A 17,208-nucleotide genomic window follows, 5' to 3' on the forward strand; every position below is an offset into this window, starting at 1 on the left:
TGTACCCGTGGTCAGGGTACAGAACAGAGAGCACAGCAACTAAGCCAGCTTCCACTGCGGGGTCCTACCCCCCCCGGCTGGTTCTGAGCCGGTGCCCAATCTCAAACCAGTTCTTTGCGTTTCGACAGCGAACGAACAGGCTCCTGGCCAGGAAAACTGGTTCCACAGCGGCTCCAGCTGCTCTAGAACCCTTCCACTCACGACAGGGGTGGGATTATCGTGACCAACACCAACTGAATTTGTGACCACAATTACCGTAATTGTTTTTTAAACAGAGCTTCAGTGAAGAGCGCACATTGATTGGGCTACTTTGGCTCCTGCTACAGCTTGGAGGTCAGATCTAAACAGCGGCCCATGGATGGGACTCAACTTTTGATGCCTATAAGGAAACAATGTCGTCCGCCATTGTCGTTGTGGTGCTCGAGGTCGGTGCTGGCGTCGCTGGGAATGCGGAGACGTACCCTGACGACACAGTGAAGTAATGACGTGGCTCTCTCGTCCGTGGAGAAGCAAACCGGTTCTTAAAAGGTTCGCAAGTTAAACCAACTGCCAACCGGCACTGGCAACAGCCCAGAAGCAGAACTAGGTTCACGTCAGTGGAAGAGAGGAGCAGCTGTGACTGGTCTGACCACTGCTCCTGAACCCATGTCGCTGTCAGTCCATAGCGACACAAGCACACAACAACATTCATTAATGAACTCATTACAGCCCGCTAATGACCCCAAAGCAACCTCACTGTGACTTGTATCAACCAGAATAGCATTTCTGTGTTTGTGTCCCTACACAAGAGGCAGACACAGAAAGAGAGACAAGGATCCAAATAGACACAATCCACATTTTCAGGGAAGGGGGGGGGGGGGGGTGACAGTTCTAGGGTTCAGCATGCTGTTCTTTAAGACTAGGCAAACAGAACCGTAATGAGATGAGATGAATGAGCAGGAAAACTAAGAAAGAAAGATTCAAATGGCGCACAATAAAGACAGTCGGGAAAACATCTTCATTCAGATAGCATGGGTTATGCGAGGATGAGGATGACCCGTCAGCGTGTTAGTTGTGATTGGAGCGAGGACAGCAAGGGGGCGTGTCCTGAGCATACAGCAGGGGAGAAGATGACCTCTGGAGGTCGAGGAGGGGGTCAGGGGTTAGAGGGTCAGTGTGAGGACCGGTCAGGGTGGTCCTCGTGTCATGCATGTATACAGGAAGTGCTGAGTAAGGCTTGGGTATATTACCTGGATGGGTCTGAATCCTCCCTTGAGATTGGAAGCAGGAAAGAGAGAAGAGCCAATGGGAGACTGAGCTGGTGAGTGGGGTGCCCAGACGGAACACACACACACACACTCTTCAATACACACGCAGTTTTCTCATGCTCTGTATGAGACCTGTGTACACACAACTACACTCCCTCACACACACACACACACACACACACACAGCATAGCCCTCTCTCTTGCCTACGCACACACACACACTCTAAGCAAACAGAAAGAACACATCATAAGGCTTTTCCGCCTGCTGCATGTGCAGCTTGTCGCTGGGTGCTCTTTGCCAACTCGGCGGTTTCCAGCACTCAGTGTGAGGCTGGCTGTCTCCCACGGCGATGACTTAGCAACACTGGCAGGGTGTGGAGGGCTGCAGGCCAGGGCTGAAGCCAGGCTGGGGGCTGGGGGGCTGGGGTGAGGCCAGGACTCGGGCTGGAGTGGGGGCCACCGCTGAGGCCAGGACCAGGCTGGGGGCCATTCTCTATAGCTGGACTCTACAGTGGTGTCTACAGCTGTAGGACTGTACACACCACTAGCACCAACCTGCTTGACCTAGTATATGTATAAGAGTGACTGTATAGGGCGAGGATCCGGACCAAGGCCAGACCAGACCAGGGCTCCTGATGTCATGATGCCAGCCAGCCTCCTCCTACACTCTGTTACAGGGTGTGGAGGAGAAGACCAGGGTCCACAGTGTTGCTGCATGGGACCAGCCAGCAACATGGGGGAGGTAGGGGGGTGTGTGGGAGGGTGCCTGGGAGGGGGAGAGTGTGCCTGTGTGCATGCATGATTGAGTTAGTCAGTTAGTGGCCTGAAACCTATTCTCTTTTCTGCTCGTGTTGCTGTTTGTCTGCAGTTTGACGAATGTTCATTAGCTAATATTGCTAACGCCAACAATGCTGGATCTAACAGCCAACCAGTCACTGGTCACACAAAGACCTATACTGTACAATAAGCTTCATAGGCAGAGACAGTGGACAGAGATATACAGTAGAGAGAGAGACAGAGAGAAAAAGAGGGACAGAGAAAGCAAATGATGTCATTCGTTTTAGGTTTAGGGCAGATGAATGAATCTCTCGGCCCCCTGTACCACTCATGGCGTGGGGCTTGGCCGTTCAGACTAGACAAGGCCTGCTTCTCTGACCGGCAGAAAAGCTCATTGTTCTTCCTCATCTGCTCCAGCACTGCACTTCCGCAGCAACGCAACAGAGAGATAGAAACACAGAGTGGGAGAGAGGGAGGGAGTGACGGAGAGAGCGAGAGAGACAGGGACAGAGAGAGAGTGAGTGAGAGAAACAGAGAGAAAGGCAAGAGAAAGTGAAAGTTAGAGAGGAAGGGAGAGACAGAGAAAGACAGGGAGAGATAGAAGCAGACAGAAAGTGGCAGAAAGAGAAAAAGTGAGAGAACAAAAGAGTAAAGAATGGAAAGAGCAGAGCGGGAGCCCCAGAGAGCCAGTGACAGGCTAGTGAGGGCACGTGTGTGCGTCCAGTAGGACCTGAGCACAGGCCAGACACCCTAAGCTCTCTTATAGGGTGTCCTGCCTCTTAAGGCTATTTATAGCTTGTTGTCAAAACGCTCCAGACAGAATCATCGAGAAGGTGGGAATGTTTACACGTTGAGACGCTAGCAGGGGGATGCCCAGACAGCCAGAAAAAGCAGCTGTTCTTAACGGATGCCGGTAAACGGATAAGCTACCGGCAGAACCTGCCTGCTGAGTGTTGTTCCGTCGCGGACCAGGATAATGTCACGTTTACACACACACACGCACACACACACGCACGCACGCTCACACGATATGTGATGCCCATAGAGTTCTGCCCTCAGCCTAGACCCTTTATTCTCCCCCTCATCTGCAGAGGAAGACGTCCTGTGATTGGACGTCTATACATTGAGACAGAGAGACTTTAGCACCTGAACAGCCAATCAGAGCACTAGCCTTCTGAAGACTTCTAAGCAGCTTTGGCACAGGGAAGGAGGGAGAGGGTCGGAGAGTTGTGTGAAATTGTTTAATGAGTGTGTGCTTGATGCGGTTCTTACCTGATGGTGTGTTGGTCGAGGGCCCGTGGCAAACTGGCGAGGGAGGGTTGTGTGATGCGTCCAGCAAGAAGAGAGAAGCAGAGACGAGAGACAGAGAGAGACAAGAGACAGAGAGAGACAAGAGACAGAGAGAGGAAGAAAGAGAAAGACGAAGAAAGAGAGAGACGGTGAAAGAGAGAGAGAGAGAGAGAGAGAGAGAGAGAGTGGGGACAAACAAAAACACAGAAGAACCAATGAGAGGCAGAAAGCATGGTCATTTCCATCAGCAGGAAGGTGTCATTTATCAAGCCGGTCAACTCCACTCCTCTCTCCAGCGCAGGCTAGCATCTTACAGACCTCGTCTCTCACTTCCTTTATGTTAGTAGTAGTATGTACTTCCTGTAGTCCCTGGAGGTCGCTGGTACTAGTGTGTACTAGTGTGTTGGGTCAGACCAGCATCGCTGGTGACTGAAGTCGCATGTTTCAGTGTGTTGTTGTTGGTGAGTGGAAGTGTGGAGGGGTGGGACGCAGGACGTGACACCAAAACAGGAAAGGAGGGAACTTACCGGGCGACTCTGTGGCTGTGCATTCATTGGCTGCGGCTGGGGAGAGTACACTAGAGGGGCGGAGCCAGCATTCTGTCCAGTGGTGTATGGGGACTGGAAGGTAGGGATTGAGGGATGTATGAAGGGGCGGGGAGGTATAATGGGGGAGAGAAAAAGTGAAGGGTGGAGAGGGGGAGAAAGGGGGGAGAGACAAAAGTTGAATACCAACGAATAGAGTTGGAATGCATACAAACTCCATACAGAACGAAATTATACACATACCCGTTCAAGTTCATTAAATGTTGTGGATTCAACTATGCCTGATTAAGGTATCCTTTCATTATAACCCAGGCTGGCATAGAGCAGAGTGATCAAGGAGGTGCAGACAGCAGTGATCAGGGTAAGGCAGGCAGAGGCAGAGTGATCAGGGTGAGGCAGAGGTAGAGAGCAGAGTGATTAGGGTGAGGCAGAGAGTAGAGTGATCAGGGTGAGGCAGAGTGATCAGGGTGAGGCAGAGTGATCAGGGTGAGGCAGAGAGGCAGAGAGCAGAGTGATCAGGGTAAGGCAGGGCTATATGGACAGCACGCACTGTTGCTCCAGAACAGCTGAGTCATTCTGAAATCCCTTCCCTTGCACCAGCGTACGCAAGTGTGTGTGTTTGTGCGCACACGCAGCAAGACAATCGGAGAAACTGGCATCACAGCAGCAGTGTAATTGACTTGCTGTCACGGTAACTAATTGATTAACCCTTGAGTGGCCGAGTGGCCGGCAGCAATTTCCAAGCCCATGACGTGGTGCCGAACGCGGCTCATTAAGACTAATGTCTCTCTCTAGCAGCGCAGACAGATCCAAAAAGGATTCGCTAATAAATTCAGATTAATAACACACAGGCTTCAAGACCAAAACACAAATGGCATGCTGTAACACAAGCTTACAGGACACAGGGGAGGGAGGGAAAGACAGATAAAGACACAGACAGATATTTTGGAAGACGCAGAGAGAAAGAGAGAGACACATATCTTGCGAAACAGACAGTCATATCTTGTAAAAAAAAAAATGAAGAAAAAAGACAGAAAGAAAGAAAACCAAGGCAGCCACAGACATAAAGCATGCAGGGGGACGGTCAGACGGACGCAGAGAGGGTGACGACGGCGGCGACTCGCAGACTCACCCCTCCGCCTGTCTCCCAGCCCTTAGGGTAGCGATACTGGGGAGCTGTGGGGACGGATACCTGAGAGAGCGCTGGCGAGTGGGCGTGGCCAGGGGGCGTGCCCGCCAAGTTGGGGTGTCCCTTGGTGATGTCGTGAGTGGCGTAGGGAGGCCCGGCGTGCCTTTGTACCTGCAGCGGAGAGATGGAGAGAGGGGGTGAGATGGAGAGGGCGAGAGCAAGAACGAGAGAGAGCGAGAGCAAGAGAGAGAGAAAGAGAGAGAGCGAGAGAGCGAGAGCAAGAGAGAGAGAGAAGGGGGCTTAGTGGAACACTGACTTAAGTGACTTTGCATTATTTTAATGTTCAGAAAGCCTCAGAATCAACCAGGGAGTGTTTTACTCCAACCCACACATACACACACAGAATGTAGCAGGATTGGTTGTGTGAACGGGAGAGAAGAGAGGAGGAAAAGAGCCCTGTGCTAAGTTCCCTCAGACCGGGCACTGCTAGCAGGCTGGACTGGACTGTGCCAGGCTAAGCTATAGATAGGTCTGTACCAGGCTGGGAAGTTGAGCTGTTGCTAGCTCTGTATGAGGTTGAGCTGTAGCTAGCTCTGTATGAGGTTGAGGTGTAGCTAGTTCTGTTCCAGATTGAGCTGTAGCTAGCTCTGTATGAGGTTGAGCTGTAGCTAGCTCTGTTCCAGATTGAGCTGTAGCTAGCTCTGTTCCAGATTGAGCTGTAGCTAGCTCTGTTCCAGATTGAGCTGTAGCTAGCTCTGTATGAGGTTGAGCTGTAGCTAGCTCTGTTCCAGATTGAGCTGTAGCTAATTCTGTATGAAGTTGAGCTGTAGCTAGCTCTGTTCCAGATTGAGCTGTAGCTAGCTCTGTATGAGGTTGAGCTGTAGCTAGCTCTGTATGAGGTTGAGCTGTAGCTAGCTCTGTATCAGACTGTGCTGCCGTGTCACACTGTGGGCAGGAAACACTCTGGCTGGGCACAGGGCACCCACACACTGCAGCTGCAGCAGCCTGGCACAAACTGGACATACACACAGCAGATTTGAGGCACTGCAGGAAGGCCGCCTGTCAGGGCAACACTGATATACTGGAAAGCAGAGACGGCACACACATCGATGCACACACACACACACATCATATTGTTGCTGTCTCTAAACAACAAAAAACACTTGTTCTACATTGATCACCAGCAATGATTCTCTAAACTGCCCTCCCTCTAAATCCCTCCATCTCTATATCCATCCATCCCTCCCCCCTCTCTCACTCTCTCCATCCCTCCCTTGGCGTGGCCCAGTTTTCCTGCCTGACCTGGGATAAAGCAGCTAATCTGGCTACTGTTGTCAGGGGAGGAGCTATACCATAGGCCTGACAATCCCATTGGCTGAGGGGCACAGCAGGGGGAGGGGTAGAGGGCCTGCGGAGTGCCTGCACAGAGTCAAGTGCATAAACAGCCTGTCAGGCTAGCTAAATCCAACCAGCCTGCCAGGAACCCTGCGTTCCACCAATGTCATTTCTGTTCACCAGGATTGGGTATTGCTCACTTTGAACCAATACCGGAAGCTGTATACAAATTACCTTTTTCAGTACATTACTTTACACTCTGTAATACAAATGTTAAAAAATCCCCCCCCCCATCTCGAAAATCATTTTGAGATTGTAATTTATTTACAACATTCTTCTTATAATTTTTTTTTCTATCCTTCGGTGCTGGCCGCAGGCATTCAATGAGCGTAGTCAGAGTCAAGGTCAGGGAGTGCTTTTGGCTTGTGATTGCCCCTGACTGTGTTGAACACTGATCAAGCTGCAGGAATGACATGGCCTCGCTGTCAAAGTCTTGCACTCTCTCTTTACTCATATATTTGCAGAAATATATAAACACACATACTGTGTATAGATACACACACACACGCACACACGCACCTAGGGACTGTGCTGATGAGGAGCAGTGTTTCCCCAAGCTGACATCATTGTTTTCCCAGAAGGCCATTTGAGGTCAGGTTAGTGTGTGCGCCCTGACAACCCATATATATATATATATATATATATCTTCATCACTGCAGTTACACACACACACATGCATGCACGGACACACACACAGACACACTCTTGTATGAAATGTGTACCAAAACAAGTGCCCACAGAGAGTATGTGTGTTCTTTGGGTGAGAATGTGTTCAGACCACATGTGTATGGCAGTGTGTGTGTGGTCACTCTGTACATGGTGGAAGCTACATCAACCTATCCATGCGTGTGTGTGTGTGTGCAAGTACAGTCATTGTGTATGTTTCTGCATGTACGTGTGAGTACTAAGGCTGTAACGGTTCACAAAACCAATTGTTCGTTTTGCATGCGTACCGAAACAAAAGCCTTGACTAAATGCTTCAATATGATTCCGTGTATCATGACATCCCTCGTGACATATTCATGTGTATGGATTTATGTAAACGTTTTGTGTGTGTGTATGTGTGCAGTTAGAGTGTGTGTATGTATGCAGGTATTGTGTATGTGTGTGTGTGTGTGCGTACTCACGCTGTAGACGGCAGCGACGCCAGGCTGTGTGGGGAAGATCCTGTCGTCCAGGGAGGGCTGCACGCGCGAGAGCCTGGGGCGCGTCATGTTAAGGAAAATTCTGGAAGGGGGTCAACTTAAGGTCAAAACAGGTCAAAGGTGGGAGGGAGGGGGGGCATGGTGACATCATCAACAGTAGCAACAGACAGTAGGACAGAACAGTCCCACTCCAAAAGGATTCAACAGACCCCAGGACACACCTTGTCATTGCATGAACCATGATTCAAAAACCTGCCCATCTAGATGCTCTAGACTTCAAGCACATTTTATTTTATTTCTTCTTAGGGTTCTCTACTTCAGAAATGATAGCTTGTAAATATTTTTTTTCTATACTTAGAACTTCACAATAGGCTAGCCTAAACTTGCTATCAGCCCCCCTCCCCCACCTCTTCAAATGCCCAATCTGCAGAGTACACTTTGTACCTTCACCACACTGCACACGTGTACAGGGGAAAACCAGACATGGACTTCCTGGCTTCTCCAAGCCTCCCACACAAAGCTGGGAACGACAGGGAGAAGGAGAGGGAGGGAGAAGGGTAAAAGGAGAGGGAGGGAGGGAGATAGTGAGGGGGGGAGACGGAAGGAAGGAGGGAGAAGGAGGGAGGGAGGGTGGGAGGGAGAGTGACGGAGAAGTAGAGATAAGGAGAAGGAGAGGGAGGGAGAAGGAGAGGTAGTTGGGGGAAGGGGTGAAAGAGAGAGGAAACTGGACTAAACTCAGCCAGTCAACAATGAGGTCAAATTCAAACTACAGTGGTCGACTGCTGAATTTATTCAGGAAGCAATTGGATAGAAAGGCTACTGAACAGTGGCATGTGGCATATTTCACATACTCTTAAGTTTAAACTACTATTACTACACAAACCTACTGATAATAAACAACAACTGTCAATAAACAAACCTGCAGCTAGCAAATAACTACTATTAGAAAGCAAACCTACCATTAGCGAACAAGGTTACTATAAACAAATCTACTGTTAGTGAACAAGGCTGATTAGAGACAGATACATATATAGGGTGCCTTTCCATATCAGAAGTTAACATGTGACAGGGCGAGGTGAGTGAGTTCACCTCCAAGGAGTATCCGGGTACAGGCTGCTTTACTGGAAAACACTACAACTTATCTTTCTGGTGTCTGACAGAGAAAGAGAGAGAGAGAGAGAGAGAGAGAGAGAGAGAGAGAGAGAGAGAGAGAGAGAGAGAGAGAGAGTGTCAGAGAAAGAAAGAAAGACAGAAGGAGAAAGAAGAGAGGTGGGGTAGAGAAAAGAGAAAGGAGAAACAGGCGAGAGAGAAAGCAACAAGGGGAGAGAGAACTTGTAACCTGCTCAGGCAGTTCTCTGTCTATGGAAACTAAGGACAGGCGTACACATACAGGTCACATGATTTCAGGGAAACTCTGTCACGCACTCCCATCCTCCTCTCATGAGTTTCTTCCTCAGTGATAGAAACAGAGAGAATGCGGAAAACAGAAAAGTGAGAGGGCTTATTATAAGGAGAGGACACTAAAACAGTAAAAAAAAACTTGATCTAGATCTCAACACAGCTAAAAGAAGTGAAGTCTCATCTTGTCAGTGTGTGACGTGTGTATGTGGAGAAAGAAAGAGAAATACATGGGGAGAGGGAAACATTGGAGAAGTGTGGAGCGGAATGCCGGGGGGGCAACAAGTACGTTTCCAGTCTGGGGTCAAAGTTAAACTCCATCCGTATGACACCGGTAGCTAAGAAAAACAATCAGGTGAGACGAGAAACTGACACCCCTGAAATTTGGCAGAAGAGACCCTGTTACTCTGAGTGGAAATCCCATCTGATGCAATTGCTGCCCTATTGTTACGATGATATTCTGTCGGAGGATGGGCCAAGGAACGCACCACAATGAAAAAGAGTTGACTTCGTTTATTAATCGAGCTGCTCGGATCACACCATCAGTCCACAACAGAGTGATAGGCATGAGTGAGAAACATGTCTCTCAGATAGACATTATATATGAGCTGGACCATACAAATATAGTAACCACCAAAACATGTCCTTAAATGGTAGACATTCCACAACTTAAGGCATAGGAAGAACACCGCACAGGTGGTGCAGCAATCACTCATTGTTTATACTATTTTCTGCATGTTGCTCTGTCCAAAGGTTAAAGTGCACATTCTCCTATCTATATGTGTATTGTCCGAGACCTGCTGCGTGACCTCTTGACCACAGCAAGAGACTCAAGCTTCTCTGTACACAGAAAATCTGCCTATCACCTATGCTCTGGAAAAGCATAGAAAATGCCTTTGCATGTACAGTGGACACAGTTAAAACATCTGATTGGCTGCCTGACAAGCCTCATTCATGAACAAGTGCGAGTCCATCAATGCAATTATAAACGTAAAGCGTAAACGAGGACAGACATAGACTCACATTCTGCTCTGCAGAACAGCTTGAGGTTTAAGAACGTTTTTACACAGTTCCATAGCACAAATTGTTTATTTCCTCGATTCTACGGGTCACTAGAACATGAAAGCTCTGACGGTCCTGTCTTGTCACAGCTGTTGTATATGAACCTGACCTACTTCTGGGAGACGCAGCCCCTGGCCAATGCTAACCCTTTGCTCCAGAGTCAGGAGATGCTATCCCCTTGCTACAGGCTCGGGAGATGCTAACCCCTTGCTAATGCTAAAACCTTGCTACAGGCTCCGGAGATGCTAACCCCTTGCTCCAGGCTCTGGAGGACAGTTCACTCATCCTGGAGCACAGGGCTAACCAAGGCTGACAGCCAGGGGAGGGCAGGCCTTGCTAATTAGTCATTAGCCTAAAAGGGAGAGTGAGAAAGAGAGAAGGGGGAGGGGGAAGTGTGTGTGTGCGTGTGAGAGAGAGAGAGAGAAAAAGGGAGGAGGCGGTTGTCATTAAGAGACAGTCAGTTGAGGATTTCTGGAATCCGGACAACACTGCGGGGAAGTCAATAGAGCTGAGAGACAAATATAGAAGAGAGGTAGAAGGTAGAAGAAGAGAAGTTGAAGAAGAGCGCAAAGGCATAAGAGGGGAGAGGTTGAAGAGAGGAGAGGCAGCAGAGGCAGCAGAAAAGACAAGAAAAAGGTGCCATGACTCTGTAAAGGGTGAACAAGGGCAGTGCCCTGCCCGGAGAGGTTTATGTTGCCAGGTTGGCCGTGATACCGAGCGAGGCCAGAGAGAAGCCCACGGCTCTGACTCACTCAGGCAGGCCCTTCCAGGGATACCCTGGCCCGGGTGGATGACCATCACCCATAACACTCACAACTCTAGCCTCAGTCCTGTCTACACAAAGCCTGCTCCACACCAGTCTCACTCACTCACTTTCTGAGGCCAAACACTGGGTCACCCACACCCCCTCCCTATATTAGCTTAGTCGGCAGACTTAATGTTTCCCCCGGTGACCACTCCCTGTCAACAGTAGCTATGCACCCCCCCGCCTTCCTTGTCACAGTAACAGAGGGGGGAAAGCATGTCATGTCCTTAGCTTACTGCAAAGCCACTTATGTGCTAAGTGTGTGTGAGAGGGAGAACGACAGAGAGAAAGACAGAGAGACATCTGAAAACATACAGGACAGCAGGTCAAAGTCAAGCTGAATTTTCTGCTGAGTCGTCAAGACGTTTCCCTGAAATCCCAATTTCCGTAACAGTCTGACCCAATGAAAATAAACAACATGTTGTTGTGAACGGTCAAATTGGAACAACTGCCTGCAGTAAAGGAACATGACTCGAGACTAGGCGATTATTATACTGATTTCCATACCAACAATTAGACAATTCCCTTCACAGTCAAACTATAGTTTCTCTTACCTCTGTAGTTTATCATCTCAAAAAAATTATAACATTTTTGGATCTCTTATTTCTAGTCTATAAACTATCCTTCTCTATAACCTATACCGGTAGGTTACTACTCTCTCTTTTTGCTCCAGAGTTCAGTCTAGTCTCTCTTTTCTCCATAATCTATACTATCTCAGTCTTCTCGACAACCGAGTGACTCCTTTCTCCATAATCTATAGTCTCTCTTCTCTATGATCTATAGTCTCTCTCTCTTCTCTATGATCTATAGTCTCTCTCTCTTCTCTATGATCTATAGTCTCTCTCTCTTCTCTATGATCTATAGTCTTCCTCCCCTCTCTGTTTCTTCTCTCCAGACTTGCCTCTAGGCCCCAGCAGAGTCATCCTGCAGCCTACCTGAGTTCACTGGATCCAGAGGGGAGGCACAGGAAGTGAGTGGAGACAGGCCATATGGTGCAGACACAAAAGCCCCTTCTCTCCCTCTCCCTACCTCCATCTCCCCCTCTTTCTCTACCCTTCAGGCTCACATAGCGCTGGGTAAACAGGCAGACCAGCAAGGAGGCCAAGAGGCAGCCATGACAGCAGGCAGGCAGGCAGGCAGGCATGCACAGAGGCAAGGAACTAGGCAGCCATGACAGTAGGCAGGCTGGAGGACAGCATGCAGTATAGCAGGCAGACAGACAGTTATGCTGAGATGGCGCTTTCACTGCAGCAAGCTGATGCATTCAAATCCCCCAGTGGATCTCCATCGAGTCTGTTTATGCTACATCTCCTTATTGTCTGTTCATGCCACATCTCCTTCGAGCCTGTTTATGCTACATCTTCGAAAGTCTGCAAAAGGTTTGTTGGTAAGTCCTGGCTTCCACACAGACAACAGAAGCTAACCTTGTAAGCCACCACAATAGGTTCCATCTTGCACATTATCCTTCAGGGCCCGAAAGCACCACGCTCGCCACACATATCAGCTGACAGCATGAAATATTAATCGCAGTGATATCATGGCTGTCAATCACTCCAGGCGGAGCTCTGCCAACACCCCCCCCCCCCCCCCCAAAAAAAAACAAAAAACAAAAACAAACAGCCAGAGCAGGGTTGAATGGAGACAAGTCCCTGGCTGTTTCTCCCTGCAGTAAGCAGACCTGTGCTGGCTGCCTGTCTGACGGTCTGCCAACTCAGCAGCTTATTTATAACCCTAACAGTGAGTGTGCTTCTGAGAACGTCTCACCATATAAACCGGCCCGGTCTAGCTAGCATGCAGCGGTCCTCCCCAGCAGGGCCGTGTAGCGCTACGTGACCCTCCAGCTGGCTACATACCGTGTTATCTAACGACCCAGCACTTCAGGTCACCTACAGTCCTGTGTCTGTCTTCCCTCCTCACGGCAGGCAGTGTGGACACAAACAGGGCAGGCGTTCGGCTTGCTACACCCTGGGCTGTTAGCGTGCATTTTCAAAACAAGCTCTGTTTAATGGCCTACAGGTTTGCTATTAAAAAGGTAGGCAAAATAGAGGGATGGGAAACAAGGTGACAAGACATTTTGAAATGGGAGAACTCTGCTCAGTTCAGAGAACTCTGCTCAATCAACCAGCCATACATACCTGCCATCCAGTCAATCATCCATCCAGCCAGCCAACCAGTCATCCATCCATCTAGCCAACCAGTCATCCATCCATCTAGCCAACCAGTCATCCATCCATCTAGCCAACCATCCATCTAGCCAACCAGTCCTCCATCCATCCACCTAGCCAACCATTCAGCCAGCCAGCCAGCCAGCCAACCAGTCCTCCATCCATCCACCCAAGCAGGCCGCAGGGTGAGAGGGGGTGAGGGGTAGGGATGAAGGAGGGGGAAGGCTGGGTGACCTGGGTCTTTGTTAGCAGGCGGTGGGAAGCGCTGCCTTGGCCCCCTGGCTCTGAATGCTGAGCAGCCCTGCCATTGTCAGCAAGTGTAGGAGCAGCAGCAGCCACCGTCGCATGCGCCCACTGTCTCTCTGGCAACCAAGGGCAGCAATGAAACCCCCCCTCCCCGCAACACCCTCCTCACACACACTTTCTCTCACAGTCTTCATTTCCCAACACACAAGCAGGCATCGATCACACTCTCACTCGCTCACACACACACAAACAAACACACAAACACAGCCTCCCGTCTCTCTCACACATACACTCTCTTTGACGTGCGCACACACTGGGAATTCCCATCCCATGGAAGCGGTAGGCAGATGGAGCATGACACACTCCCACTTCCTTGACCTCAGCTAATGAGTGAGGCAGACAGAAAGCAGACAATGTAACACTCTTATGTGTGGATGCTACATCATCTGACGTACACGTCTGGTAGGTCACATGACAGTTACAAAAACCACGGCCGTACTATGCAATGTAATACATTAAGTGATATTCGATGTGCAACAGCGCATGTGTAGTGGTCTTGAAAATCGTTCTCTCATGGAGGTAAAAGGAACTGTAGTGCTGTTGGTGTACAGTAGTGACAACACAGCAGCGGCCAATTACATGAAATCCTGTATATAAACCTCTTCTCCTCGCATTCTTTGAAACACTGACACAGCAATTTCGTAATAGCCATAACTAGAAAACCCTGTGTTATGCCGTTTAGCCCTAAAAGGCATCCTGGGAAACAGCTGCAAACTATCTGCTCCCAGACGGGGCACAGTCTGAGCGCGTGGCCCGGTCATCACATCCACAACGCCGTGAGGGGACAGGATCCATCCACCTGTGAAGCGGCTTCACCATCACACAAGCAGCTTGATCCGAGGTAAATCAGGACTGAGGGACTATGACTGGGGATGGGGGGGGGTGCAGGGGTCAGAGCCAGATAAACACACAGGTAGCCTCACAGATGTCCGTCACGCATGGGCAAACAGTGGAACACGCCCAGATCCAGAACTCGCTTCCACAGAAACAGCCATAGCTTTCCAAGCACACACACACACGTACGCACACGCACGTACGCACTCACACCTTCTCACAGGCTGCCATTAACAGAAGCAGGAAACTAAGTCAACTTAATCCTCTCACACAACGGCCAACCTAGCCCTGCTGTGAATAAAACAGGAGATGACATAACTATGCCCTCACAGACTAACTGGCATCTAACCAGAGAAGAGGAGCCTCATGCCATGAGTCACATTATTATATAGCCCATATATATATATATATATATATATTATCCGATAATGGACACCCCTGCAGCCAATCAGAATCGAGTATTCACCCAGACGATGGTATAAAGAGCATTAATGTATGGCTACTAATCCAGACACACAACTACACCTACTATATCGTCACAATATCCAGGAGGTGGAACAAATAGGCTTAATATATGTGTTGAAACCATATTCAGGATAAAAAGCTGCAGATTGCCATAATTCATACAGACAGCCAGTGGGTGATATATTGTTGGCTAACAAATACAAACCGTTACAGCAAACAAACTAAGGCATGGTTCAGACCAGATCATGTCCTAAAAAGATATAATTTCAACTAAACATACTATAGGTCTTATACAATAGTTATAGTATAGGAGAATGGCTGACTCTCATTCACCTGTAGTGATATGGAAAGGCAGGCTTCAGGTGCCCACCCCACCCCCACCCATAGTAACACTACTCCAAGGCATTAGCCTCACTTGCAACCGGCAAATGGCTGGTCTAATTATCCCGGCTTTATAGCTGATCATAAATGTGTGTAGTAGTTAATGTAATGGTAACAATTAATTGACGATTCTTGAAGTGGTAGCATCATAGTCGTTTTTATGCACTAATTCCATACCATTGTACCGCACGAATTCCATACCAGGAGCCGAAGCATTGAGTTTGTGAATAGCTATCAGAGCAGGAAAGAGATAGTTATCTTATACCGTATGTTGGTAGTGGATAAAATAATGATTGCTGGCTGAACTCCATATTAAAGATTTAAACTATTTCACATATCAAGCAAATATGAGGCAACCATTGAACTCTTATCAGTATAAATATTTAGGCAAACATGTCAGTATATTATTATGATAGCAAAGGCGGTCAAATTGTAATTAAAGAAATGTGTAAAAATTGCGTTTGTTGTAACTAACGAATATAGCTGGGCTTTCTAAAGAGAAAAAAATCCAACACTTCCTTATTGTACATAATATTTCAATGTGAAACGTTAAATCATAACATGATCGTAAAGACCGGTTGGTGTCAAGCGCCATGTACTGTGCCGCTGTCAAAACCACGGGCTTGAAAATGCCGGTGATTCACCGGCTGTCATCTTGTATGCTGTATCTACGGCCTAATCTTAGCAGGTGTCTCGGTGCAATACAACTTGCGATCTACAAGAAATCAAGACATGCAGCCGTGAAAAATCAAGACATGACATTTCCCTTGGGTTGTTAGTTAGCTAAATAAATGATTTCAATGGGACAACTAGGGGCTCATGTCGTAAGCTATGACACACCGACAAAACTTGCTTATGCTTTGCTGCTGATTGCGACGTGACTAGAGCTAGTCGCTAGAAATACGTACAAGAACTAAGCTACTGACTAGCACTAGCGTTAGCTAGTAGATCCAAAAACCGGCAGCGAACAAAGCCGTGGCTAATAGCTAGCGGTGCTAATGACCCATTCAATTAGGACATGATCCGTCTCGTCGAACTAGCTAAATAGTCATACACAGTTAGATATTACAAGCAAAGTAGGTCCCTGTCTATGTAACCTAAAAGGATCTCAAAATCTGATGTGATTTAATATCAGCTATGTCGATAACTAAGCTGCCGGGTAATTCTAAAGCTAACCAATGAAGCTAACTTAGTGGTCGTTAGTAGCAGCTAGCTACTAGCCATTGTCCCCTCCCTGCTGACAACGAAACATCACTCGCATCACCCACAATCCAACCCCCAAAATCTCCGAAATGTGTTAAATAATTCTGTCACAATCCGAACATTAATTTAACATGATTTGTGTGAAAAGGGCATCATTGTCCATGAAGGATACTGAGGAGGCGGCACAGCGGTCGGCTGAGGAGCTGTCGGGGCTCCCGGCGGTAAAGACACGGAGGTTAGGGTACCCCGCAGTTGGCTCGACGGAGACGGGCCGGTTCCAGTTCCACTTACTGCGACAGTGGCGGATTTTGGGACTACTTTCGGCGGCAAACTCATTGCAAAAAAATAAACAATAGAAAATAATACACTAATAAATACTGATGCAAACAAAGTCTAGCTTGCATACATATAGCAAGCGTTTGGAAATGTTGAAGCAGGCCGCAACCCCCTTTGCCGAACTGGGATAGCTCGCTAGCTCGTATAGCAGCAGAAATGCCTTTTTCATGGAAAGTCGCCGTTCGGATCTGTGGTGCTATTCATGGTGGGAGGTTTGCCTCCCTTGCCCGTCCGGGACCTCCGCGGATCCGGTTCGGTTCAGATCTTCAAATGAATATTGCCGGTATCTTGCCTCCTTCAGTTATTTAACATTTGCTCTCAGCAAAAGATAATTCTATAATAATTTTCCTAACGGAGTGGGGAGACTTCATCAACATGGCGATGCGGCCGCTTCCAGCAGTCCGGCAGGACAGACTATTCGGTAATTCTCGGCCAATTACGGATAGGCTCGGTTTACCACTATTTTCCATGAACGTGCATTGCTTCACTTTAATGTCAAAAGTGACGCGAAGAATTAACATTCCACTTACTTTACAAGAAACGAAACCGGTAGTATCACCATTTATAATTAAGAAATAATACTGTCGTAATGCAAACCACATCCTGCACTCCCTTTCAATGCTGCTTTCAATCATAATTTACAATAATGTCGTGTAAAATGCCTTATCTTAAATATTTTACTGAAAAATCTATGCTATTTTATTTAGTCCGATAAAAAAACTCAC

General features: G+C 48.2%; 1 protein-coding gene across 9 annotated transcripts in view; it reads right to left on the reverse strand.

Annotated features, from left to right (window-relative positions):
* Positions 1 to 17,085, reverse strand: part of eif4g3a (eukaryotic translation initiation factor 4 gamma, 3a) — a 41,098-nt gene extending 24,013 nt beyond the window's left edge. For 2 of the 9 annotated variants that reach the window (XM_047024569.1, XM_047024567.1), the window contains exons 1-6: positions 16,320 to 17,085; positions 7,511 to 7,610; positions 4,992 to 5,159; positions 3,842 to 3,934; positions 3,297 to 3,329; positions 1,230 to 1,250 (exon numbers count right to left, since the gene is read on the reverse strand). In XM_047024569.1, the coding sequence (XP_046880525.1) occupies positions 1,230 to 1,250; positions 3,297 to 3,329; positions 3,842 to 3,934; positions 4,992 to 5,159; positions 7,511 to 7,610; positions 16,320 to 16,483 (579 nt within the window). In that variant the 5' untranslated portion in view covers positions 16,484 to 17,085. Of the gene's footprint in view, positions 1 to 1,229; positions 1,251 to 3,296; positions 3,330 to 3,841; positions 3,935 to 4,991; positions 5,160 to 7,510; positions 7,611 to 8,617; positions 8,678 to 16,319 lie in introns of those variants that run through there. The other 7 variants (XM_047024571.1, XM_047024574.1, XM_047024568.1 and 4 more) reach the window with 7 other exon arrangements.
* Between the last annotated feature and the right edge of the window lie 123 nt (positions 17,086 to 17,208).

This window comes from Hypomesus transpacificus, chromosome 9 (assembly GCF_021917145.1).
Source record: "Hypomesus transpacificus isolate Combined female chromosome 9, fHypTra1, whole genome shotgun sequence".
NCBI classification, from domain to species: Eukaryota; Metazoa; Chordata; class Actinopteri; order Osmeriformes; family Osmeridae; genus Hypomesus; species Hypomesus transpacificus.